At 48.0% G+C, this 26,018-nt stretch overlaps 1 protein-coding gene across 1 annotated transcript in view; it reads right to left on the minus strand.

The window, feature by feature from the left end:
• Nucleotides 1–11,744: 11,744 nt before the first annotated feature.
• kiaa0586 (KIAA0586 ortholog) overlaps nt 11,745–26,018 on the minus strand; it is a 98,347-nt gene continuing 84,073 nt past the window's right edge. The window contains exon 31 of the mRNA XM_083683549.1: nt 11,745–12,219. Coding sequence (XP_083539675.1) covers nt 12,065–12,219 — 155 coding nt within the window. The 3' untranslated portion in view covers nt 11,745–12,064. The remainder of the gene's footprint in view (nt 12,220–26,018) is intronic.

Below are 26,018 nucleotides of genomic sequence, written 5' to 3' on the forward strand. Positions count from 1 at the left end.
GCTTTCTGAATCTTACGGTCCTAATCTGCACTAAACCAGAGTCATCATGATGTTCAGCATCCAACCCGGACTCACTCTCTGCTATTAGATAAACAGAACATCATTTTCCAGAAGGCTTCGTAGCTTAAATAGTACTTTACTAATGACTAGTACTCACCACTGAAGTACTCATTTCTTTTGATGATCAAGGCCCACTCCTCTCCTCGACCAGCAAAGTTCTTACTTTAACGAATTTCTTTAGCTCACGCAAAGACTGACCTGAAAACACTGATTTTACACTGGTTACTCTCTCGCTGCTGTGCAGCTTTGTTGTCTGCAAAAAAATGAAGTACTACTTAAACTACGAAGCTTTTAGGAAACCCACCCCAGTGCACTCAGAGGACCCAGTGACACAAACACTATTATAGCAACATCCAACCTGGAGATGGTCCCTCTTATCCCAATGAGACAAACCTGGGTAAAGAAAGGCCACCACATCAAATGAAAAAGTAAAACAAAACAAAACTGTCAGTGCTATTAGATCAGCAGAACAGTGCCCTTAGAAGACCTGGTGTGTTGTCAGGGAATTATTATGCAAGCAGATCCTAATCTACATCTGGGGGGTGATGATGGCATGCTGTCAGTGACAGTTACAGGAACACATCTGAGTTCATGTTTATTTAGCCAACAGAGTGTTCGGATCAGCCCAGATCAAATATGGGTATGGGTATGATCCGGTACACCTGAGCACGGTGTGTGTGTGTGTGTGTGTGTGTGTGTGTGTGCATGCCTGATTACCCAACACAACAGGACACAATGTCCTCCACAAAGACAAAGCAGCTGAAATCAAATTGTTTCAATTTTTAATAGTTCACTGCCCCTTGTTGTGAATGAAACTGATCAAAATCCATTGAAAAAAAAGCTGGAGTTTTGTATGTGTAGCATAGACTGTATGCTTCAGTTAGGATTCATTATAACCTCCACTGAGGTTAGAAATGTCTATAAATGCCCCAGGATCATGTTATCTTCAGACTTCTCACACATACAATTGATTCATACAAACACATGTTGTTGCCCCCTCTCCTCCCCTCCGAGTCCTCCCAGGAGAAGAAGGCTGGGTGTTTCTGTCAGGGTGTGTGTGTGTGTGTGTGTGTGTTTCTGCCGAGGTATGTGTGTTGGTGTGTGTGTGTTTCTGCCGGGGTGTGTGTGTGTCTGAGCAGGGCGAGATAACTACAACAGCCAACATCATTCTCATTCAGACAGGCGAGGGTGTGAAGTGTTAAGTTGTTCTTTAATCCCCCCCTGCCCGGCGTTTCCCATCGCTGCAAGGTTGCGCCGATGCTGTCATGGCAACGCCTCATCATCAGCCCCCCCCCCCCTCCTCCTCCCTTGTCGTAGTTATCCATCCCAGTGATTTGTTTGCAATTAAAACTCACAGCTCCAAGTGACGGAGAGGAACAGTCGTGTAACAAAGACTCTGAGAATAACTGCTCACACAATGGTGTTCAATAGTAAACTGAGCTAATAAGCTCCACATTACTGAACACAACTGGCCACCTTCCACTCACAAAGGGTACAGACAGACAGACAGACACACAGAGACAGACAGGGAAACCATGGCAGACAGGCAGGCAGACAGGCAGACAGACAGACAGGCAGGCAGACAGACAGACCAGTCCCTGCCAGGCATCTCCTGTATCATCATTGCAGTAGAGCAGACTTGTACTACCTTCCAATGTCCACACTAGCATTCTACTTATAGACAGCACAGCCACTGCATGGCTGCATTCTAAGTAGTACGCAAGGTTGGATTATACTGTATATCATAGGACAGGACCTTGGAGTTTAGGTACTAAAAAGGGAGGAAGAAGAGGAGGATGAGAAGGAGATGAAGCCAGCTGAGATTAAAAAGGCTGTCTCAGCGATGATTTGCTGTTCCCTGGTATGGCGGCTGGTCTCTCGCTGTCTGGCTCATAAAACAGCTCTTTCTAACCTGCAGTACTGTCTTGTTAGTTGAAAGCAGAGATTCAATGCAGGGGGTAGAGAATGTGGCGCCATGTTAAGATATGACCTACAGAATGAACACTGTTACAGCCAGCTCCAGGAAGACACAGATAGACTGTGGAAGTAGAATACATGGACTGTACAAGTTTCAAATTAAAACTCAAAGTAAAGCTTTTAAGTACTGAAAACCTCACTCCAGAAATAGCCAGAGAGAGAATAGTGCATTGTTGTAAGAGCAAAACACTTCAGATCTACCTAGAGACTTGTGTCAAGTATTAGGGCTATTCTGGATACACTGGATATTAGGGCTATTCTGAGAGACAGAGAGAGTGAGAGAGGGAGAGGGAGAGGGAGAGAGAGGGGGGGAGGGAGATGGAGAAAGAGAGAGGAAAATAGAAGTCATCATTACTCTTAAGAGTCAGTGTGCGCTTTCTAGCTACAATAGCTACAGCACTCTCTCCTCCAAACAATAGCTACTTCCAAATCGACCACTAGCACCTACTCCCAAGGAACCCCTGTAGAAAGGACTGGATATGGTTATCCAGACAGTCCTTGTCCCCTGAATGGCTGTGTGTAATGGCTGTGTGTTCCCCATAGTGTTTACAGGACTAGCTACTCTTCACTCATTCCATTTGGAGCCCAGCCCCAGCACAGTGTTGCGGAGGTGCTATGAACCAGATCATGCTTTTTACACATGCATGGTCACACTCATTAGGGCATGTTTGCAAGCAGTGATGTATTCCCTGTTCCCAGAATTTGGGCTGTTTTTGGTTCATGCCCAGAATGGTCATAGAGAGCTTTTTGGAAACACTTTACATGAACTTGTTGTTATACAGTGTCTGTGTTGACGTGGACACTGGTGGAGGTAGACATCGGAAAAGGGGCTCATTGTGATGCATGGAATGGAATGAGGAACGGTGTCAAACACATGCATAGGAAATGCACTTATTTTTTTGATCCAACTTCAAAGTACATTTTCAAATTCCAAATCTCCAAATGTTTGCTATTTCAGATCAGGCCCTAATCATGCTTACAAAGAAGAGAGCTGTTAGAAAGCTTCAACACCAATAGACATCTCCAGAGCACATGTTCAGTGACACACACACATCTGGAGAGTGAGGAGACAGCCAACTAAAAGTGACAGTGAGTCCCGGAGGGGGGGGGGGGGGAGGGTGAAAAACCGACATGTCAGACCGATCCTCCCAACCTCCCTCCTCCATAGTCACATACAGTACAGAGCAGTGTGACAACAGAGAAATGTAGCCTTCTACAACGGCTCATCTAAGTGAACAGAAACAACGGCTCATTTTGATAAATGGATGCACTGTATCTATCTTGCTATCGATGTTCAGCTTTCATGTGAGCTGGCTAGACTATCCTCTAGTGGGAATCATTCAAGACTAAAACAACATTCAGTGTTCACCTTGATCTACTTTTCCTCATTTGTATTCTGGACAGCATTTCCATGAGAAACGACTCATTCTGTTCACTCCAAATTTTACTCTGAGTCTTAGAAAAATGGTTTATCTGAAGTCCATTGTTCTCCGGTAGGGATTAGCTGGCATTTCAGCACAGGCTGTTTGAAGCCTGCGGCACCGCTCGGGGACTCAGAGCCTCCCGGCTGACTGAGCAACTAGTCGCCAAATGGATTCATTTTCTATAGTGTATTTACTTGATAAAGCTTAAGGTACACTTCAGTGCCTGTGTGTGTGTGTGTGTGTGTGTGTGTGCGTGTGTGTGTGTGTGTTGAGTCTCAGTTTTTAACACTGAGACTGTGCTGTATTATTCATCCTTTGTTTTCCATCCCTCTGTTTCTCTCTCTCTATCTCTCCACATGTGACCCCCCCCCCCCCCCCCCCAATAGCAGCAACAACGTCTAAATAAGTCATAGTGGCTGTTGCTATAAGGAGCTGGACGTAAACCTCTGCACCTCTCTCACTTACTGTAGCCTATATGTACAAGAGGGGAGGCTGGTGGAGGTAGAAATCGGAGGACGGGCTCATTGTAATGCATGGAACGGAATGAGGACGTGTTTGATACCATTCCTCATTCCATTCCATGGCAGCCCGTCCTCCGATTTCTACCTCCCCCAGCCTCCCCTGGTGTACAAAGGGGTCTCTCAGTCCACGCTATAGTGGAATAGCTGGTGTCTATGCCTATAATGACTGTATTTATACTGTTCTTTGTGGGTTTTACCTTCCAAATTACATTGACATAATGTGCTTGAAGACATAACTGTAAAAATGCCATTAAACGTGTGTGTTTAAAGGAACCAGTGTGCTGTGCTTCTCTTGTTATTCACCTTTTTATTTGCTGAGGCCCCCCGGACACTTACAGCACACAGCACTATACAACACTACCTCCGGCTCCAGTACAAATAAAAGACTCTTTGTATGTGTGCGTGTGCGTGTGAGTGTGTGTGTGTGTGTGTGTGTGTGTATAGCCCTCTGTCCAGCAGTTCCTACAGCTGCAGAAAACAGCTGCCTGCAGCAGGGTGTGAAAATGTGTGTGTGTGTGTGTGTGTGTGTGTGTGTGTGTGTGTGTGTATGACATGAGGGCCTTGAGTGTTGTCTTACTTCCTCTCCTCTCAGCTAGCCTTCCGTTCCTCCCTCTCTCCCTCTTCTTTCTGACAAAAGGAATCCTGTGTTCCAGAGCGAGGCTCTGTGATTGTGTGGACGTGGACACGCATGTGGACACACACCGTGGCAGAGACCCTCTCTACAGAACAGAACAGAAGGGGCTTCTAGAACAACTGCTTCCTCTGTGACTGAAGGAACCGGGAAGAGAAATCGCTGGCCCGGAACATCCGTTGGAGACACTAACACAGTGAGATGATCTACACACTCTCTCTTTGACGTGATGTCTCTCTCTCTCTCTATCCCTCCCTCCCTCTCCCTCCCTCTCTCTCTCTGTCTCTTAAGACATAATGTCTTTGTCTCTCTCCAGGAACATTAGCCTGTGTCTTCCTATCTGTGTCTAACTATCATCAGTGGACAGCTACAGTTCTGCTCTACCTTTTCTCACAAGAACAGAGAAACATGGGTTGTCTAAACTGAATGTGAAAAGGTTTCATTAGGCTTGTTCAAATCAATGTTATTTGCATGGAGTCGGGGGGATCGTAGTACCAGTTGGCTAGTGTCTTGGAATTGATTTGAATCTCATGAAGCCTTTTCCTTTCCTACCCCAAGGAACTGGATAGTTGATTACATGCCAGGGAGGATGTTTACACTTCCACACAACAATCACTAATACAGTTATGTGCAAGCACAGCTCTATAATTCAGACCACTTTCACAAGGCAAAGCAAAGAGACTCAGCCCATTATGTGTATTAAAAGGTGTGATTTCCTAAACCATTAATCACTCTAGAGAGGACATGGAAAGCGGGAATGAGGATCCGGGATTGTGTGATTTACATAAACATAGACACACAGATAAGCACACAGATAAGCACACACACACACACACACACACACACACACACACACACACACACACACACACACACACACACACACACACACACACACACACACACACACACACACACACCATCCTCTCCATCTGTAGGAATCTATCAGCTGCCAAACTCACACTTGATAATTAACACCAGACTGTGAAGAAAACATGCTGTAAATGACCTCATTGGAATGCTGCTTCCCTGTCAGGGGGCAAAACAATTGGACGGTGAAAAAAACAAGAGCAGCCAGATCATGATAGAGTTGCAGCATATGTCACCGTCGTTTCTGATGTGACGAGCATTTCACATACACACACACACACACACACACACACACACACACACACACAAAAACACACACACATGCACACGCCTCCATGACTACGGTGCAGCCCTGGAGCCTGTCCAGTAACCTCGCCCCCCTGCTGGGTTTCTCCTCATTGAGACTCCATTAAAATAGCAAGCCAAGTAACACCCCCCCCCCCCCCCCCCCCCCCCACGCACACACACACACCAATTAAAGCAGCATTCTAATGAACAGAGCCCATTACCAGGGTTCTAACCAACAGAGCTCTACACCCTCAAGGAAACAAAAGGCTGTTGCTTGTGTCCAAACAGATCTCCTCACTCTCCACTCATCTGAGTCATTAACAATCTCATGCAAGATAAGACAGCCTGGCTGACTTTGGGACTTTCACACACTGACACGCACGCACACACTTACTGTAAGTGCACACACGCACACGCACACGCACACACACACACACAGACACGCACGCACGCACACACACGCACACACACACACACACGCACCCACACACCCACATACTGTAAGCGCACACACGCACACGCACACACACACAGAGATGGGATACATCAAGTCCATTCCACATGATTCATTAAAGGAGGAAGCTCATTTGATATGCAGATTTAATTGCCGTTTCAGGCTCATTAGGAATCCTTTAGAAGGAGTGGGTTTTATAAATGAGACGCTGTATATATGAAAACAGATGAAATATTAAATCATTCACTGGTGACTGTCTAGATCAATGCTATCTGAAGTCAGGGGCAGACAGGGGAGCCTGGGGTGAAGGTTAACTGAGGTCGGTAGCAGTACGAAACCTGTGCAGACGTTAAAGTCTCTATCCTGTCTGACTGTCTGGATCAATGACATCTGAAGTCAGGGCAGACAGGAGAGCCGAGGGTTTAGTAACAATTATATTGAGCTTGGATTAGATGAATAAAACCGTGAACAATTAGGAATTCTCTCTTGACTCTGAGCCAGGCTAGTGTCTGTGGGTGGGGCGCTTGGATCCAGCGGAGTTAAAAGTTTAAAATGCGCCACTCATTCATTCATTCATTCTTTCATTCATTCATTCATGTAGGCCAAACTGAAGTGTTGTAAATATTAATGATATTAGATAAGTGATGCTTCAGTTATATACAATATTCAACCACCCACACACACAAACACACAAACACGCAATCACGCAATCACACAAACACACTTGTGGGGCCTTTATCCGGGAGGACAAACATTTGTAAACAATTCTGAGTGCTCTCCAAGTCATATAAATACAGACTGCGTGTCCACGAATCTCTCTATTCCAGGGGAGGATGGTGGAGGTAGAAATCAGAGGATGGGCTCATTGTAATGAATGGGATGGCATTCCTATGCATTACAATGAGCCTGTCCTCCGATTTCTACCTCCTCCAGCCTCCCCTGGAACAAGTGTCAGGGAGAAAGGTAGAGAACTGGGATGCAGCCTCCATGGTTCATATCCCAGGTCCAGAGTAGACTGACTGTTGGACTGACTGACTAACTGACTGTTGGACTGACTGACTGACTGACTGTTGGACTGACTTACTGTTAGACTGACTGGCTGACTGATTGTTGGACTTACTGTTAGACTGACTGGCTGACTGATTGTTGGACTGACTGTTGGACTGACTGACTGACTGTTGGACTGACTGACTGACTGTTGGACTGACTGACTGGCTGGCTGACTGACTGGCTGGCTGGCTGACTGTTGGACTGCCAGTGAACATCTCAAGCTGTTGGTCCTGTCCCTGGGGATCGGAGACGTCTCAGCTGCAACATTGCCATCTATTATTGAATAGGTGTCATTGAAAACAACACAGCAATGACACAGAGGCCAGTCCAATTGAGGGGTGTGTGTGTGGGAGGGGGTGTGTGTGTATGTGTGTGTGTGTGTGGGGGGGGGGTGTATGTGTGTGGGTGTGTGTGTGTGGGATGAGATGTTATGGGGGTCGGCTTAGTTAGAGGGAAGTGGTGGACTCGCTGCAGTGCATTCTGGTCCCAGTGAGAGGAGAGATGTCACGCTCGATATCCTTCCACTTCCTCCTCCACTTCCTGCTCCCCACATCTGGTTCTGATTAACAGCTAGGCTGGCGAGCAGAGAGGGAGAAGGTTGTGTGTGTGTGTGTGTGTGTGAGAGAGAAAGAGGGGGGGGGGGGGGGCAGAGAGAAAGTGTGTGTGACAGAGAGAAAGAGAGAGTGTGTGAGAGAGACACAGAGAGAGAGAGAGAGAGAGAGAGTGTGTTTCTGTGTGTGTCTATGTGTGTGTGTGTGTGTGTGTGTGGAGTGAATCTGAGCTGACTGCTGCTCCCACCCCCTCTACCTAGTCTTTCCCTTTCCTCTAACCAGTTACAGAGTCTGTGTGATTGTAGGCCAGCTCTGAGATGAACTGTAGACAGGCAGGATCAGCTGGCTCAGGCCAAGTACTTACACACCATCTGACCTCATAGGAAACCATACAGCTGAAAGAGAGGGAGGGGTGGGGAGAGAGAGGGAGGGGAGGAGAGAGAGAGAAGGGAGGGAGAGGGGGGGGGGGGGGGGGTTAGGGAGGGGAGGGGAAAGGAGAGGGAGGGAGGGGAGGAGAGATAGGGAGGGGAGGGGAGAGGGAGAGGGAGAGAAAGAGAGAGAGACGAGACAGGAAGAGATACAGTGGAATAAAGAGAAAGGGAAGATAGGTAAAAAGAAGAAGAAAGAGAAAAAGCCAGATGCAGTTTCCTGGTCAGTGTCACACCACACCATCTGCCCTCCTCCCTGTAATCTCATTTCCTTCTCCTTTATCATCCTGTCTTATCAATATCACCCCCCCTCCCCTCCCTCCCTCACACACAGACCATTTCCTTCTCTTTATCATCCGGTCTTATCAATACCACCCCCCCCCTCTCTCTAACTCTCTCACACACACACACACACACACACACACACACACACACACACACACACACACACACACACACACACACACACACACACACACACACACACACATCATTTCCTTGTCATTATCATTGGTCACACCCTTCCTCAGCCAAGTTGAACCCTGGTCTTCTCCACAGCTGCAGCACAGTGCTGAATCAGAAGCTCCTTCATGTGACCAGCTCTGGTGGAGGAATGGGGTTCATCCCATGGAGATCAGTCTTGGCCAGAGACATAAAGTAGCCATCTTAAGATGCATCTTTCCTTCCTTCCTCCCTCTCTTAAACTGTGTGCACACGTGTTTGATACCATTCCTCATTCCATTCCATGCATTACAATGAGCCCGTCCTCCGATTTCTACCTCCACCAGCCTCCACACTACACGATATTTACCACAAATTCATTGTTCGGAAGAGCATAAGAACTTCCTAGGAAAATCGGGGACAAAATTTGGGTAGTATGAAAGGTTCTCTGAGTCCGACAGGCTCGGTGATCTCCTGAACAACCATTCCTATTATTTCATCCCTCAGGAGGACACATAGACGCTACACCCTCCCTCGCAATCCATCTAATCTAGTCTACCCACCATGCTCAACTGACCCCGACCTCACTGTCGGAGGAGGACTTTGGAACTGCCAGTCAGCAGTCCGGAAAGAAGAGGCTATCTCAGCTTACACCTGCTTCATGTCCCTGCACTTCCTTGCTCTCACAGACACATGGTTTACACCGGAAGACACAGCTACCCCGGCAGTCCTCTCTGATGTCTACTCCTTTTCTCATTCCCCTAGACTCTCTGGTCGAGGGGGAGGCACAGGACTCCTCATCTCACCTAAGTGGTCACATTATGTCCTTCCCCTGTCACACGCATATCCACCTTCGAATTCCATGCTGTTTCTGTCACCTCCCCTGTCAAATGGCACATTGGTGTTATCTATCGTCCCCCAGGTCAGCTTGGCGATTCTTTTAGAAGAGATGGAGGTCCTTCTTCCCTGAGGACGGCACACCGCTCTCACTACTGGGTGACTTCAACATCCAGTCAGAGAAGCTTCACTCGTCTGGAGTACTTGACCACCTCTCCTCCTTCGGCCTTAACTTGTCCCACTCTCCTCCGACTCATAAGGTGGGCAATCAGCTCGACCTTGTCTTCACCAGACCCTCCCATACCTCCAACTGTTACCCCTCTTTCAGTTTCTGATCATCATTTTGTATCCTTCTCCCTTCCCCTCAAATCCACCCCCTCCCAGTCAGACTCTACCCATACTGTATCCTCTCGTCGCAACCTGCGTACCCTCTCCCTCACCGCTCTCTCTTCCTGTCTTTATCCCACCCTCTGTTGGATCCTTCTCCCTTCTATTCACTGATGCAGCCTCCTCCACCCTCCCGTCCACTTTTTTATTTTCATAAAAATAAAAAATAAAAATAAAAAAAGTAATTCTTCCTTCTTCTAGCATTGTGACTGCCAATGGCCCCTGGTCCTAGCATAGATTTGTTTTTCTTATGATGACTGATGGATAGATGACTCACTTACTTAGACAAATGTACTTGTTGTAAGTCGCTTTGGATAAAGGCGTCTGCTAAATGTCTAAAATGTAAAAGGTAAATGTAACTTGTTTGATATTTGATTGTGCTGAATGCGCATTCCCCTCATACCCGACGTTCTAGGTGAAGTGATTATGTGTAAAAGCCACGCATCTTGCGTGAAAGACTATCTGGCCGTAGGAATTCCTATATTGTGTAGTGTGTAGGCAGTTTACGAGTAATCAGTGATCAAACTGGTCACTCACACACAGACACAGACACAGACACAGACACAGACACAGACACACACACACACATTTCCTTCTCTTATCATCAGTCACATCCATACTCACCCATGTTGAACCCTGGTCTTCTCCACAGCTGCAGCTCGGTGCTGAATCAGCAACTCTTCCATGTGATCAGCTCTGGTGGAAGAACGGGCTCCAGAGACATAAAGTAGGCCTGTTAAAATAATCTGAAAATGCATCCTTCCTCCCTCCCTGTCTTAAGGGTAATCAGTGTTCAAACTGTAACATAGTTGGATCGGTCTGACCGAGCCTTTCCCAGCTCCAGGTGAACTCATGTGTAATCAGTGGTTCCCTGAAGGGAGGCAGGCAGGAAGGGGTCAGTATTCAGACAGAACCATACATCTCCATGGCTCTGGATGACGGACTTCCATATCGTTACTCATCTTGGCATGCATGGTCAAATGAAACAGGAAGCTCATTATACTGGTATTGTTAGTGTTGCGTCCTGCAATCCAACGTCAGATACATTCTAAACCAATGTCAAATACATTCTAAACCAACGTCAAATACATTCTAAACCAACGTCAAATACATTCTAAACCAACATCAGATACATTCTAAACCAACATCAGATAAATTCTAAACCAACATCAAATACATTCTAAACCAACGTCAGATACATTCTAAACCAACGTCAGATACATTCTAAACCAACGTCAGATACATTCTAAACCAACATCAGATACATTCTAAACCAACGTCAGATACATTCTAAACCAACATCAGATACATTCTAAACCAACATCAGATACATTCTAAACCAACGTCAGATACATTCTAAACCAACGTCAGATACATTCTAAACCAACGTCAGATACATTCTAAACCAACGTCAGATACATTCTAAACCAACCAAGGTAATGACTGTGTAATGAGGTATAAAAACAATCTCACAGTGTAAGGTCCTGTGCGAACATTACCATGACGGAGAACGAACACAATACTTTTATCACACCATCCAGACTTGGGAAATAACTCCGACAAGCTTGGCTGCTCTGGATAGTACCGTCTGTAAGTAATAGAATAACAGTCCCTATAATTGGGTTTTAATACCCTGGCTCGCTTGAAGAAGTCAGTATAAAGTAAGAATAACAGTTGAGACATTATTCACATTTTAAAACTATAAACTTTATTGATAAAAAAAAAACTAAATAATGAAAAAGGCAATCCATGTGATTGATTATTGCTACATATACACTGACTGTCTGATAGACAATCTTGTCCAAAACACATGGTTATAGAGGTATATAATGAATGGACTATCTATCAGCTCTTGCTCTGTTGTGGTCTGGTTCAGCCTGGTTTGGCCTGGTGTTGTCTGATAAGGCCTGGTCTGGTCTGGTCCGGTCAGATGTGGTCGGGTCTGAAGTGGTTCAGTAAGCGCTGGTGTAGTCTGGTAAGTCTGGTCTGTTAAGGCCTTTGTGGTCTGATGGATCCTGTGAAGCCTGAGTGACTGGAGATGGATGTTGGCGTCTTGATGAAGGCACTTCTTCTCTAATGACTGAACCAGGCCACCACTAGAACACATTATTCCTCCTCGTCCTCCTCCACCTCCTCCTACCCCCACTAGAACACATCATTCCCTGAGGAGTCTGTGTCTGCTCCTGCGATGGTGCTGAGACCCAGCGACAGCTCCTCCTCCTCCTCCTCCAGGCCAGCGGAGGGCAGCCTGACAGCCATCACCCTGGACCCCTGCTGGGTGTACTCCCTGACCTCCTCCCCTGGAACACAAACAACACACCAGTCACATCACTCATCTCTTCTCTCCTTCCCTCACTCAGACCAGCCACTGGGTCTGAGCCCCTCCATACGTGTGTGTGTGTGTGTGTGTGTGTGTGTGTGTGTGTCCCTGTGCATGTGTATGCCTCTGTGTGTGTGTGTGTGTGTGTGTGTTTGTGTATGTCTCTGTGTGTGTGTCCTTCTGTGGTACTGTCACTGTCTATCAGTGTTCACCCTGCAGTGCCACCCTGCCAGTCACTGTCTCTCTGTGTATAAACATAGGGTGCCCTCCGTAAGTGGCCGGCAGCCTCCAGCGCATGGGCTCACACACACACACACAGATGCGCGCGCGCGCACACGCACACACACACACACACACACACACACACACACACACACACACACACACACACACACACACACACACACACACCCGGGGCATAGAGGAACACACTTTCTTAACGCTTCTCAAAACACTTTTTGAACTTGTGAGATGTTTAGTCTGTCTCTAAGCCGCCTATAGAGGGTCTGGGTTTGTGAACCAGGCCCATATCTGAGGAGGGGCTCATTGTAATGCATGGAACGGAATGAGGAACAGTATCAAACACGTGTGCTTGACACCGTTCCTCATTCCGTTCCATGCATTACAATGAGCCCGTCCTCCGATTTCTACCTCCGCCAGCCCTCCCCTGCTATGGACCCCTTGTTATTATGTTATTTAAGAAAGCTATTCAAATGGGCACTAGAGCACGCAGATCAAAGTCAGCCACATCACAGCTAGGCTAGGGCGTCTGCTAAATACATACAGTATGGGCTCTGCTAGGGCTTTGGGTTTGGCTTGGCGTTCAAGTGTTTTCCCTGTAGATGACAAGCAATTCCATTAGCGAACGTTTAGTGTGTAAAAGCCTTGGTTGGCTGAAAATGAGGCTGGTGAGGACTCCTTCACAGATAAGCACAGACTTCTGCTCCCATCAAAACAAACACAAACACAAACACACCACATCGCATGGCAGAGTGAGTCACATTGGAGCTGAGAGAACAGTTGTTTATGCCAAGTAAATGCCATACGGACACACACACACACGCACACGCACACGCATGCACACACACACACACACACACACACACACACACACACACACACACACACAGATGTGTTGGTTTCTGAAAGCTTCATTCCCATGGGAGAGACTCCCAGCTTACCCTGACTACACTACTTTACTGACTACTCTAGACTACCCAGGGTAAACTACCATCGACATAGGTTGTTTCTGCTTTAGAGAGAGAATCAACAGCACGAGTGGGTATTCCAGCATCAAATGCTGTATTTCCTTAATTATTACGGGTGGACTTTAAATACCTTTCGGAAATATGTTTCCAATCTGTTATCTTTCAGATGAAAACACGCAACAAGATTTACACACCACACATATCACAGAACTTGAAGTTGAATGAGTTTCTTGGTTTCACTAAAATAGAAACAGGATCCGTCCCCACGGTGTTTGACTGTTCACTCTCACACACAGCCACGCGCACGCGCGCACACACACACACACACATACGCTCACACGCGCATACACACACACACACACACACACACACACACACACACACACACACACACACACACACACACACACACAGGTCAAGCACAACAAATCAATACAGTAACACTCATCTTGTGGCTGCAACTCGTGCAGCTCCTCAAAGAGCCTACCTATACCTCCTACTCACACTACCCTCACACAGGGGGGGCACGGGGGGCGGGGGGGGGGGGGGGGTAGGGCCAACCATGTGAAAGGCCTTACTGTTTATAGACTTAGGGTCTCGTGGAGGGGGGAGGAGGGGGGAGAAACCCTCCAAGGCTTTGCTAGCGTACATTCTAGTATTGACAGAGTATTTCCAAAACAACATTGTGGGGCCTGAAACACAGGGAGGTCTGTGTGAGGGAGGAGGGAGGAGGGGTGTGGAGGGGAGAGGAGGAGAGAAGAGGGGAGAGGAGAAGAGAGGAGGAGAGAGGAGGAGGGATGTGGAGGGGAGAGGAGGAGAGAGGAGAAGAGAGGAGGAGAGAGGAGGAGAGAGGAGGGGAGTGGAGGAGAGAAGAGGGGAGAGGAAGAGAGAGGAGGGGAGTGGAGGAGAGAGGAGGAGAGAGGAGGGAAGAGAGAGGAGCAGATGGGGGGTGGTTCAGGCAGTGCTCCTGCGTGACTCTGTGAGAGCCCCCTAGCTACCTACAATAACAGACGGGCTACAACTACCTTGGGGTTAGGGAGAGTGTGTGTGTCTGTGTGTGTGTGGGTGTGTTTGTACAGTATGAGAGAGAGTGTGTGTGTGTATAGTATGATAGAGTGTGTGCCCGTGTGTGTGAGACAGAGAGAAAGAGAAGGGGGGAGAGGGTTCCAGTACCTCAGGGGTACAGAAATAGAAGGAGGGAGAGAGAGTGGGAGTTTGTAGAAGTAGAGTTGTACAGGGGGACAGAAGTACTTTGAAGCTGAAAACAACATGTAAAGAGCCCTGAGCTACAAAGGCCACAAATGAGCTGGTTAATGGAGATATGAACCAATAAACGGCATATAATAAAATATATATCAGAAAGAAATCTATTCACATCTTAATGGGGACCCTGGGAGAGAATGGAGAGGGGGGAAAGAGAGGGAGGGGTGGGAGGCTGATCATATTTTCCAGTATTGTTGCCTCAGAGAGAGAGAGAGTGGGAGAGAAAGAGAGAGAGAGACAGAGAGGGAGAAAGAGAGAGAGAGAGGAGAGTGTGTGAGAGAGAGAAGGAGAGAAAGAAAGAAAGAGAGAGAGAGAGAGAGAGAGAGAGAGAGGGCCCCTCCCTTGCAGCAGCTGCTTGCTCGGCCCTCTCTGCTGGCTCTCCAGAGGGACCTCCATGGCTCCCCGTCGCCCGGCCTCAGTGGCCTGCCAAGCGATTGAAGTGAGACTTTGAAGGAAGGGGGAATGATTTCACTTTTCTATGTGTGGGCCCTAACGCATATTCACAGCTGCATGAGAAATCTAAATGGCCCTGCCAAAGTGTAGAGTGACCTCGGCTAGGGGTTACACAGGGGAATCTGGGCTCTGTGACGTATACCTGGATTGCGATTACACGGGTCTGACTCCCTCTCCTGTTACCCAATTAAAGAGCTGTAGAGGCCTGATCACATGTCAGGACAATTATGACTCTTCCGTGTCTGTTATTGATTAATGTCACCGTCACAAGGACCGAGACATGTGTAACTGTCAGTCTGTGGGGTGGGATATTACAGACACAGTATGCTTGTCTTCAGAGGTGCAGTAACTGTTAAACGTTTGTTTAGGTCCTGGCTAGTGAGCTGGAGTGTACAGTAGCTCAGGGTGATACGACTGCTGCAGGGGAGGCTGGTGGAGGTAGAAAATCGGAGGAGGGGCTCATTGTAATGCATGGAACGGAAAGAGGAACGGTATCACGTTGTGTGTTTCATTACGGAGGTGGAGGTAGAAATTGGAGGACATGCATTACAATGAGCCCGTCCTCCGATGTCTACCTCCACCAGCCTCCCCTGTAGAGTGCTGTCTCCAGACTCATACCAGCGCCAGGTCCAAACAACCCCACTGCTACTTCCATGTTTGTTTCCCCTGTGTGCTGACAGACAGCGTGCTTGATAGCTACGGTCATATGACTTTTGCGATTAACAGAACTGTTAATTGTTTGTTTGGGTTCATTCAAATCAAGCACAGGCATCCACTGAACGTCAAGGTTTAATTACGGCACCGTGTTCTTTTAAAGAAGTATAGAATAGAGTACAGAAACAGCATACTGTAGCATTCTGGGACCAAACAGGGGAGGCTGGTGGAGGTAGAAATCGGAGGACGGGCTCGTTTTAATGCAGGTACTAATCCTCATTCCGTTCCATGCATTACAATGAGCCCCGTCCTCCGATTTCTACCTCCACCAGCCTCCACTGAGACCAAACCTCTCCCCATACAAGGCACAAAGGTGGAGGGAACCGTTTCTCTAGAAATCCGGTCGTGTATTCACTGTGTTGAAGGTTAGCCTTGTGAGCACACAGCAGCATGTCTGACCTCTACGACACTATTCACTATTCAAACCACAGCCTTGAGGCTTGACTACGAGTGGCGACATCAGGTAAACAGTCTGGATAGTGAATACATGTACTCAAAGTTGTTTAGAACAAGAAGAGAACGACAAGGCCAAACCACTAATGGGCTTTGCACACTTCAGGGTCGACCATACTGCGAGTCATACTGCGCTGGCTCTAATATTTTCCTTTCACATCGTCTTTTCCAACACAGTTTCAGCAACTATGGAGGATGCAGAACCAGCCCAGCCCAGCCCAGCCCAGCCCAGCCCAGCCCAGTTCAGTTCAGCCCAGTTCAGCTCAGCCCAGCCCAGCCTAGTTCAGTAGTGTGAATTAGGGTTGAGAAGAGAGCATCATTGTACAGCCTCTGTTGGACTCTGGTAGAACCCAGAGTGGTATATTAGAAGAGTGGCGGCAATGAAATTACTGGAGGCTTCAAATAGTTCCAAACATTCCTTCCTGATTTACCCAATAGTGATTTTTTATTGGACTAAGAAGACTTCAAACAATAAAACTACCACACATTTGGAAAATCTCTCTCTTGAATTGGTTTAACCACACAACTTAGTATAACTAAGAAGTTTCACAGTTGAAATACAGTGTCTATTCAGTTAAATTAAAATCTAAGCTAGCAATATTTCTCAGACTGTTCTCAGACTGTTCACCAACTTGCTCCGTAGGTTTGCGTGAAAGAACTGTTTGAGTCTCCATAAGCGTTAGCCAATAGAAAATGTACCCCTTCATTGGCGCCACTATTCTAATATACCACTCTGGTAGAGCCCACACTACTGGAAGTCAGGCCTCTCCACTCAGCCCTGAGGCTAAAACTAGCACCATATCAAACATTCATGATCCAGATCATTTATTAGTTTTGCCTTTTGTCTTAAGACACAGAGACACACCTGGTAGCCTGGTGGGTGTGGTGGTAGCCTGGTGGGTGTGGTGGTAGCCTGGTGGGTGTGGTGCTCCATATGCGCTCTGATAAAGAGCCATTGTTGCTCTGCTCTTTCTAAGAGTGAAAGTGACTAAAAGCTGTCATCTTTTATTGATACTGCCGGATGCTTTCTCTTCTCTCTCTCATGCTCTTATGCAAGACGACACGTTCGTTTCTCCAGGCCCTATCTACCCCCCCCCCCCCCACGCCTGCCCCCTGCCTCCTGCCCCCTGCCTCCTGCCCCCTGCCTCCTGCCCCCACCCTACAGCAGGCTTCCTCAACAGCACCTCTCATCACCCTCTGTGTCTGCGCTGATATGAGAAATGGATCTGGACAGGAAGTACCCCGAATGCTGAGCAGTAAATTCTCTCTCTCTCTCTCTCTCTCTCTCTCATGTACCCGCCTCACGACGTTCCTGTCCACTTAGCGATTCCAAGGACGTCTTGTGACTTTGAAGCCCCGTGTCGTAAATACATCCCGACGCATCTTTCTATTAAAACCCTGCTAACTGACGGATCAAAGTCGTTAAATGGTCGACCGTCCGACCGACAAACAACCGTAAATCCCAGTGTGACTTGCGGGCAGAAATGTCAGAGCTCACCCTGGTATTTATAGGATTTGTGGGAGAGAGAGACGACAGCAGCGGCGTTAACTTTGCAGATATGAGCTCCTGTGATGGATCTCCTCATTGATCTGAGGGACGAGCGGGTCTGTGACAGGTGTGGATGTGACAGGTGGTGTTGATGTGTGGCTTAACGTGTCCCTCGATGCTTCGTGTTGCTGTCAACATCACAGTCTGCAGCAGCTCATCCCTTTAAAGGCTCCAGCCACAGGTGCACAGACGGCTCATCCCTTTTAAAGACTCCAGCCACAGGTGCACAGACAGACCAGTCTTGCTACCCTGCCCCTCTCAGTCTTCTCCCACCACAGCTTCAAAGTGTAAACAGTCCTATGGCCAAGCTATTGCAGGGGAGGTAGAGGCTAGTGGAGGTAGAAATCGGAGGACGGGCTCATTGTAATGCGTGGAACGGAATGAGGAATGGATACACACGTTTGATACCGTTTCTCATTCCGTTCCATGCATTACAATGAGCCCCGTCCTCCGATTTCTACCTCCGCCAGCCTCTGCTGAGCTATTCCTAAACAACATCAGGTGTCAGGACAAACCCATGTCTCTCATCGAAGCTTTGAGTATTCAGAGCTGTTTGAGTGACAGTGCTGGGGAATTAATGAATGGCTGATTGACAGCTCTCTGGGCTAGAATGAGTGAGAGTGTGACTAGAGAGGTGGCCCAGGTGGGACGATGAGGTCAAACCCCCAGCTGGGTATGGGTGGGGGGGAGTGGGGGAGGGGAACTCCGTCATAGGTGGGGGGGAGGAATACTTTCTCACACAGATAAACCCCCAGGAAGGTTAGGGGGGGGGGGGGGGGGCAAGGATAAGGAACATCTGAGTCTAGTCTGGATGTTCCGTAAGGAAGCTAGACAGGCTTACACACACATGCACGCACGCACGCACACACAAGAAAGCAAAGACTCACATACAGGTACATCAGATACTCTCACTCTCTCTCTCTCACACACACACACACACACACACACGCTCTCTGTTCTTCTCTTGAAGGACACCTGCAAACACTTAAGAGTGTTCTCCATCCTCCTCTCAGGAACCCTGACAGATGAGTCTCTCACCAAACGCACTCCTGTGTGTGTGTGTGTGTGTGTGTGTGTGTGTGTGTGTGTGTGTGTGTGAGCCCAGGGACACTGAGGTAAGAGCACTCCTCCATTCCCCGGAGGTAGAGCTTTTGGAAAGTTCCCTCTCCCTCTCGTTTGAAGTTTAATAGTTCTTGGAACTGATGATGGACACTGTCAAATGAGGGCCCTAGATGATAAACTGAACAATAAAAAAATCTCTGGATTCATTGTGGAAACATTGGAATGTGTTTTGGCCTGAACACTGTCTGAGTGAGCACAGTCAATACTTCTGGGGAAGGAAGGACAGAAAGACTCTGTCGTGCATGCACTTTAATTATTTATGCTTGACTCAGAATCTAACCCCCAACGATACCTGCCATCTGTGTGAGTTATGGTTGACACCATGTCTATAAAACACAAGAAAAGAAACAACTACTCTGAGAGGAAAAAACATTCTCCACAAAATGGTCAGCGATGTAACTGAACATAGCGAATCGATACCCCTACGTTGAAAAGGGAGACGACTTTAAAATCATTAATGAACACAATGAGAACACTCGATTTAGCCCAACATGTGTCTAGTGTAGCATCTTTAACACCTTTCGTCAGATGAAAAAACATTGACAAAACAACATTTAAAAAAAAGAAATGGACATGTTTAAATCGATAACACTACAAGCACACAGGACAGGAGGGGAGAGACAGCAGCTATTCTGAGGGAGCAGCCGTTGTCAGATATTTCAGACCTAGAGGAAGAGGAGGAGGAGGAGAAGGGAGGCTACAGCTGTTGTTCGTTGTGTTACAGCCGGAGCCACAGCCATGGAAACCACTGACCTCGTGACCCGGCCTAGGGGCATGGCTGTCGAAAGTGGCAAACACTCCAAAACAACCAGGAGGGAAACACTGCTCTTAAAAGGAGGAGAGAGAAAGTATATTTATCTGTGTGGGTGGAAAAGGATCACAACAACAACAGGAGAACAAAAAGAGAGGGAGACAGAGAGAGAGGGAGAGAGTAAGAGAGCGAGAGGGAGACAGAGAGAGAGAGAGAGGGAGACAGAGAGAGAGAGAGAGAGAGAGAGAGAGAGTAGCAGAGGAGAAGCCAGTCAGCCCTGCAGGTGTGAGTGAGCACGGAGGAGAGGAGAGAGTGAGTAAATGAGGCTGGTTCAGTACTTCCCCTATTCAGAGTGGGTGTATTATTGTACTAGAGATCCATCTCTTTGATACCTCCCTAACTCAGCCTGAAACCCCCTCTGGTCCGCAGGGTAAAAACCCTTTAGCTCTAAAAGCCTCTGAAAGCTAACTCTAGTACAGGGTAACAATGAAGTGTAGCAGCCAAGTTACGGTAGACTCCTTAACAATACAGCCTCAGCACTGAGAGGGAGGGAGAGAGGGAGAGAGGGAGGGAGGAAGGGAGAGAGAGAAGGAGGGGGGAGGGTTAGGGTTAGAGCAGACCAGACTAGGCAGAGAGGGATTATGGGTCTACAAGCAGAGCAAATATGACTTGGAGTTGCAATCAGAGGTGGTAAAGCCTGGGGCGTAATTCAGTGAGGTGAAACATTCACAACACTACAGGTAGAAATGTGCTGTATACATCAAGTCCAATTCCACACGCCAGATCCTCATAGCTCTGTTCTAGACAATACATTTCTATCTGCAGGTTCTGTGATTCAAGCACTTCACACCTCCTCCACGCTGAACCTACAGATTCACCATGGCAACACGTTATCTATAATGTCAAGGACTGCTCTCGAAAGCACCTCGGAAGAAACGGCATTCGATTTATAGATGTAGATTTAACACCTGCCGATAAGGCTAGAGTTCAATCCCTCCGACGTTGAAATGTTACAGTGTATTTGCTTACAAACTAGAAACACAAACCAGCAGTTATGAAAACTAGACAAATCTAGTAGTAGTAGGCAGGTTTCAACAGTAGCCCTAAGTCTAGTTACAGGATACACATTATTTGGTAGAGGTAGTAGTGTAGTAATAGTAGTAGTAGTACATTTGTAGAAGTAGTAAATTAGTAGAAGTAGTAGTAGTAGTAGTAGTAGTAGCAGTAATGGTAGTAGTAGTAAATTAGTAGAAGTAGTAGTAGTAGTAGTAGTAGCAGTAATGGTAGTAGTAGTAGTAGTAGTAGTAGTAGCAGTAATGGTAGTAGTACTAGTAGTAGTAGTAGTAGCAGTGGTGGTAGTAGTAGTAGCAGCAGCAGTAGTAGTAGTAATAGTAATAATACTCTAGTAGTAGTATTATACTAGTAGTAGCAGGGTTTAACAGTAGCCCTAAGTCTAGTTACAGGACACACATTCCTGCCTTTATCTGGATGTTGATTGAGTCTTTCTCTCCCTCTGGAGACAATTTAGGTTAATCCATCCTTAAGACAAAGTGATGGCCCCTCTCCTTTAGTTCCACTGTAGGTATCCATCATAGAGGGGGTGTTAGGGTCTGGGGGGACGGGGGGACGGGGCTAGAGGCTAGGGGCAGGTCGAGGGTGGGGCCAGGGGGTAGGCCAGGTCACCGTCAAACTTCCTTCCCCCTCAAGACAGATTAAGTCCATCAAAGACTTCAATAGGTCTTTTAACCAATCCTATTCTCTCCACTTGTTTACACCCGTGAACAGGGGGACAGTATGAGGTTGGGGTCGGGGGGCAGGGATACTGTATGAGGTTGGGGTGGGGGTGGGGGTGGGGGTGGGGGGGGGGCAGGGAGACTGTAGAGCTGTTGATTGAGCCATTGTGTTGTTTAGGGGACCGCGACCCCCCACCTCTACCCAGCTCTACCTTCACAACATGGAGAGCACACTAGGGGGGTCCGCTAATTGAAAGTCAAAGGTTGCGACCTTAGCCAGAGGCTGCCGAGAACTCTCCCTCTGCTCCGCCACACACACACATACACACACACACACGCACACACACACGTGCGCACACACGCGCGCGCACGCGCACACACACACACACACACACACACACACGCACACACACACACACACACACACACACGCACACACACACACACGCACACACACAGAAACAACAACACACACACACACACACACACACACACACACACTATAAATGCACACACACTATAAATGCACACACACACAAGCAGCAACAACACACACACACACAATTTTTCTCTCTCTCTCTCTCTCCTGACTGAGCGGGCTGTGTTTGGGGGTAAGGTAGGGTTAGCGGGGGGGGGTTAGGAGAGGGGATCCAGTGGAAAGTCCCCTGGGCGGTGTGGCGTGGTGCTCCGTCAGGCTGAAAGGACAGGCAGCTGTGTGGGTATAGGAGCCCAGCAGCAGGGGGGGGGATTTACATTTGGTAGAGGGCCCTTTCATCCCTACAGCTCTGTGCCTATGGAGGCTGGGCTAGGCCGGGTGTGTGTGTGTGTGTGTGTGAGTGTGTGTGTAGGCTGGGGCGGGGGACAGGGAGCAAGGTTAAGACACTCAATGGGCTTTTCATCTTAGGGCCTAGTGTACTGTAGGAACATAAAGGATAGGGATGGGCCTGGCTCAGAGTGAGAGAGAGACTGAGAAGGAGGCAGGGAGGGAGAGAGAGAGAGAGAGAGAGAGCAGTGAAAGAGTGAGAGGTCAGAGCGAGGGAGAGACAGGTCCTCATGAAAACCTACATCAAGGAAGCGAAGGCCTCAGCAGAACCTCTGAGAGGGAGGTCAAGGAGTGGGGAGCAGTCCCCTGTGGATGGGGAGGGAAGGATGGGGGGAGGAAGGGGGGAGGGAGGGAGGGAGGGAGGGAGAAGGAAGAGTGTGTTGGGTCAGCTGCAGCAGAGAGAAGGAAGGAGGGAGGGAGGGGAGGGAGAGAGGGAAAGAGGAGAAGGAGAATACGGGCCAGGTCAGTGTGTTGGGTCAGCAGCAGCAGAGACAGGCGTAATCCTTCTTCATTTGGGAAACCCCCTGCAGCCTTGTTCCAAACCACCATCTCTCCTCCTCCTCCTCAAACCCAGAGACCCTGTCGTCTTCACATGGGGCCTTCAGACCACTCAACCGTCCAACCAAACTAGGACATAAACATGTGGTGGCTTGGGCTATTCCAGGCGCTAAATTACACCATTAAAACTTTACTCTAAACAATCAAATGTATTTGCAGCGTCAGGACAGAAAGGTTGCTGTAAAAAGCCAGTTTTTTAAGACGCCTGACACACTTGAAGCGGGGCGAGAACTGTGTTATTAAGCCACCGTTCAGAATGGAGGGTACAAATGCAACACGGCAGCAGAGGCTAGGAGCTGTCAGTCAGAATTCCCTGCCGTGGTGAAGGGGGCAACTACGCTGCGTTAAGTAGGCCTCTGTTCTGCATCATTATGCTTTTGAAGAAAGGTGGTCCGAAACCCAGATATCCCTCCACCCCCCTTCTCCTCCTCCTCCAAACCCCCCGTACTGCAGACCCCTGCTCTAGGGTAGCGGTTTATTTTTAGACTTTTTTTAAGTGGGTTGGCTGTCCCCTGAGACACCAAAGGTCCTTCAGAAAGCACAACTTAAAAAAGAGAAAGAAAGGAGAAGAAAGGAGGCACACTTTCACAGAGAAAGGACACCGAAAAGCGAAAGGAGGGCTGAGACCATTATCTTACAGCTGAATGCTAATAGAGCTTTCCTGGCCGCCAGATTAATTCAAAGAGAATCGATTCAAAAACACTTTCCTGAAATGATGGAAATAATTACATATATTTGTGTTATCCTCTTGAGACTGTAGTTTTCTGACCTAAATAAAGATGTTACTGGGCAAATACGGCAAACACGTATAGCTAGAGAGCGCGCGCACACACACACACACACACACACACACACACACCCACACACACACTTATAAATGCGCACGCACGCACGCACACACAGTATTTGAACATGCTTATCAGTAGACCACACAGTCGCTCCAGCATCTTATACTGAGCCAAACACAAATATTAACCCCTTTGTAGAATGGCTTTGTAGTAAACACTGTACAGTATGTTCAACTATTAATAAAAACAACGGTCAATAATCAACATAGATTCACGTAGATCACATAGACAGTACTAGACCCTCTCTTGTTCCCTTACCAATAGAGGATGAATACAGTTTGATGACAAACATACCTTGATACACACACACACACACACGCACACACACACACACACGCACGCACGCACGCACGCACGCACGCACGCACGCACGCACGCACACACACACACACACACACACACACACACACACACACACACACACACACACACACACACACACACACACACACACACACACACACACACACACACACACACACACACAGAAACAACAACAACAACACACACACACACACACACACACACAATAAATGCACGCTCAAAATCACATAGACAGTACTAGACCCTCTCTTGTTCCCTTACCAATAGAGGATGAATACAGTTTGACGTAACCTTTATTATAAACATACCTTGATACATGAGTTGACACACATATGTAAACAACAGCTGCCTCCTTCACAGCTGGGTGGTTTGCCAGTATGTGGGACATAGGAGCCAAGCAGCCATCTTTGACATTAGGGCTCCAGATGTGGCTCAGTTGGGCTTATTGTTTGACTGATTGTATATTGTGTATTGTATTGTATGGTTATTACTCTGTTTTATTTTATTCCTATCCTTGTGTTTCACTGCACTGTTGAGAAGGAGCTTGTATTAAGCATTTCATTGTACGTTTACAGCTGTATCTGGTGCATACGATAAAAAACTTTGATTTAGTTCTGTCCAGAAGCAACCCCTAGCCCCTCTGCCCTAGACCCTGACCCAGACCCTAGACCTTCCACCCCGGACCCTGTCCAGAACCAACCCCTAGCCCCTCCCTCCTAGACCCTGTCCAGAACCAACCCCACCCTTGACACTCAGGAATTGGATGTATAACATGATGGTGGAGGTGCCACCTGGGTGAGGGGGCTAGGGGTCGTCTCTGGACAGGACAGTGTGTATGAACCCTGCATGGGGTTGGACCACTGGCCCTGAAGGAAGTGACAGATGGGTGGTGACCTGGGAGTTGTAGTTCCAGCGGTTCCCCAGGGGTGCTCCAGAGCCCAGGGCCCGCAGGGAAGAAATGTTAGCCCAGATCAGAGCTCCGATCTGGGGTAGAGGGTCATGGAGGGCCCCTGGGCATGGTGCCCAGTCAGAACTACCATCTGTGAACACAGCCAGGGACATCTGTCTACATCTAATGATCTGGGACAAGCAGCAGTCGGCATATCTAATTCATAATTTGGACTGGTACATTATTCATTACTGGTGAAATTAAGGCTTTGTACCAAGAACAGGAGCATTTTGTGGAGACTGCCCCGATGACAGATAATCAATTATCAATTAATTTCCATTGGGTTGTTGGCCAAGCTAGTTGAGGGATGGGCAGCGCTTCCAGACACGCACCAGTAACTGTTCTAATAGGACGGAACGCAGCAACACCTGGGATGGAGGGAACGTAACACAGGGGTATCAAACGTGTGTTTGATACCGTTCCTCATTCCATTCCATGCATTACAATGGGCCTGTCCTCCGATTTCTACCTCCACCAGCCTCCCCTGGTCCAATCCAACGCTGATGATCATCTTGTGGCTGACCCACTCCAGTGAGACCCACTCCACTGAGACCCACTCCAGTGTGGTGTGAGTGGCCCGCCTGGGGTGGGTGGTTGGTGTTGTTTCTCTGGGAGCATGGAGGTAGAGGTTGTTTCTCTGGGAGCAGGGAGGTAGGGGTTGTTTCCTTGGAAACATGGAGGTAGAGGTTGTTTCTCTGGGAGCAGGGAGGTAGGGGTTGTTTCCCTGGAAACATCGAGGTAGGGGTTGTTTCTCTGGGAGCAGGGAGGTAGGGGTGGCGTCTGGACAGGCCCTGGGGCTGTGGCTCCACTGGGCTCTGCTATGGTCCAAGAAACAATGGTGATAGATTCAAGATGCTGGGCTGGGCTGGGCTGTTCTGTGGTGTGTGTGTGTGTGTGTGTGTGAGAGAGAGAGAGAGAGAGAGAGAGAGAGAGAGAGAGAGAGAGAGAGAGAGAGAGAGAGAGAGAGAGAGAGAGAGAGAGAGAGAGAGAGAGAGAGCGCGAGCCAGGGCTTTGATAGAAGGGGTCTCTCT

Source organism: Argentina silus (genome assembly GCF_951799395.1).
Source record: "Argentina silus genome assembly, chromosome: 13".
Taxonomy (NCBI): domain Eukaryota; kingdom Metazoa; phylum Chordata; class Actinopteri; order Argentiniformes; family Argentinidae; genus Argentina; species Argentina silus.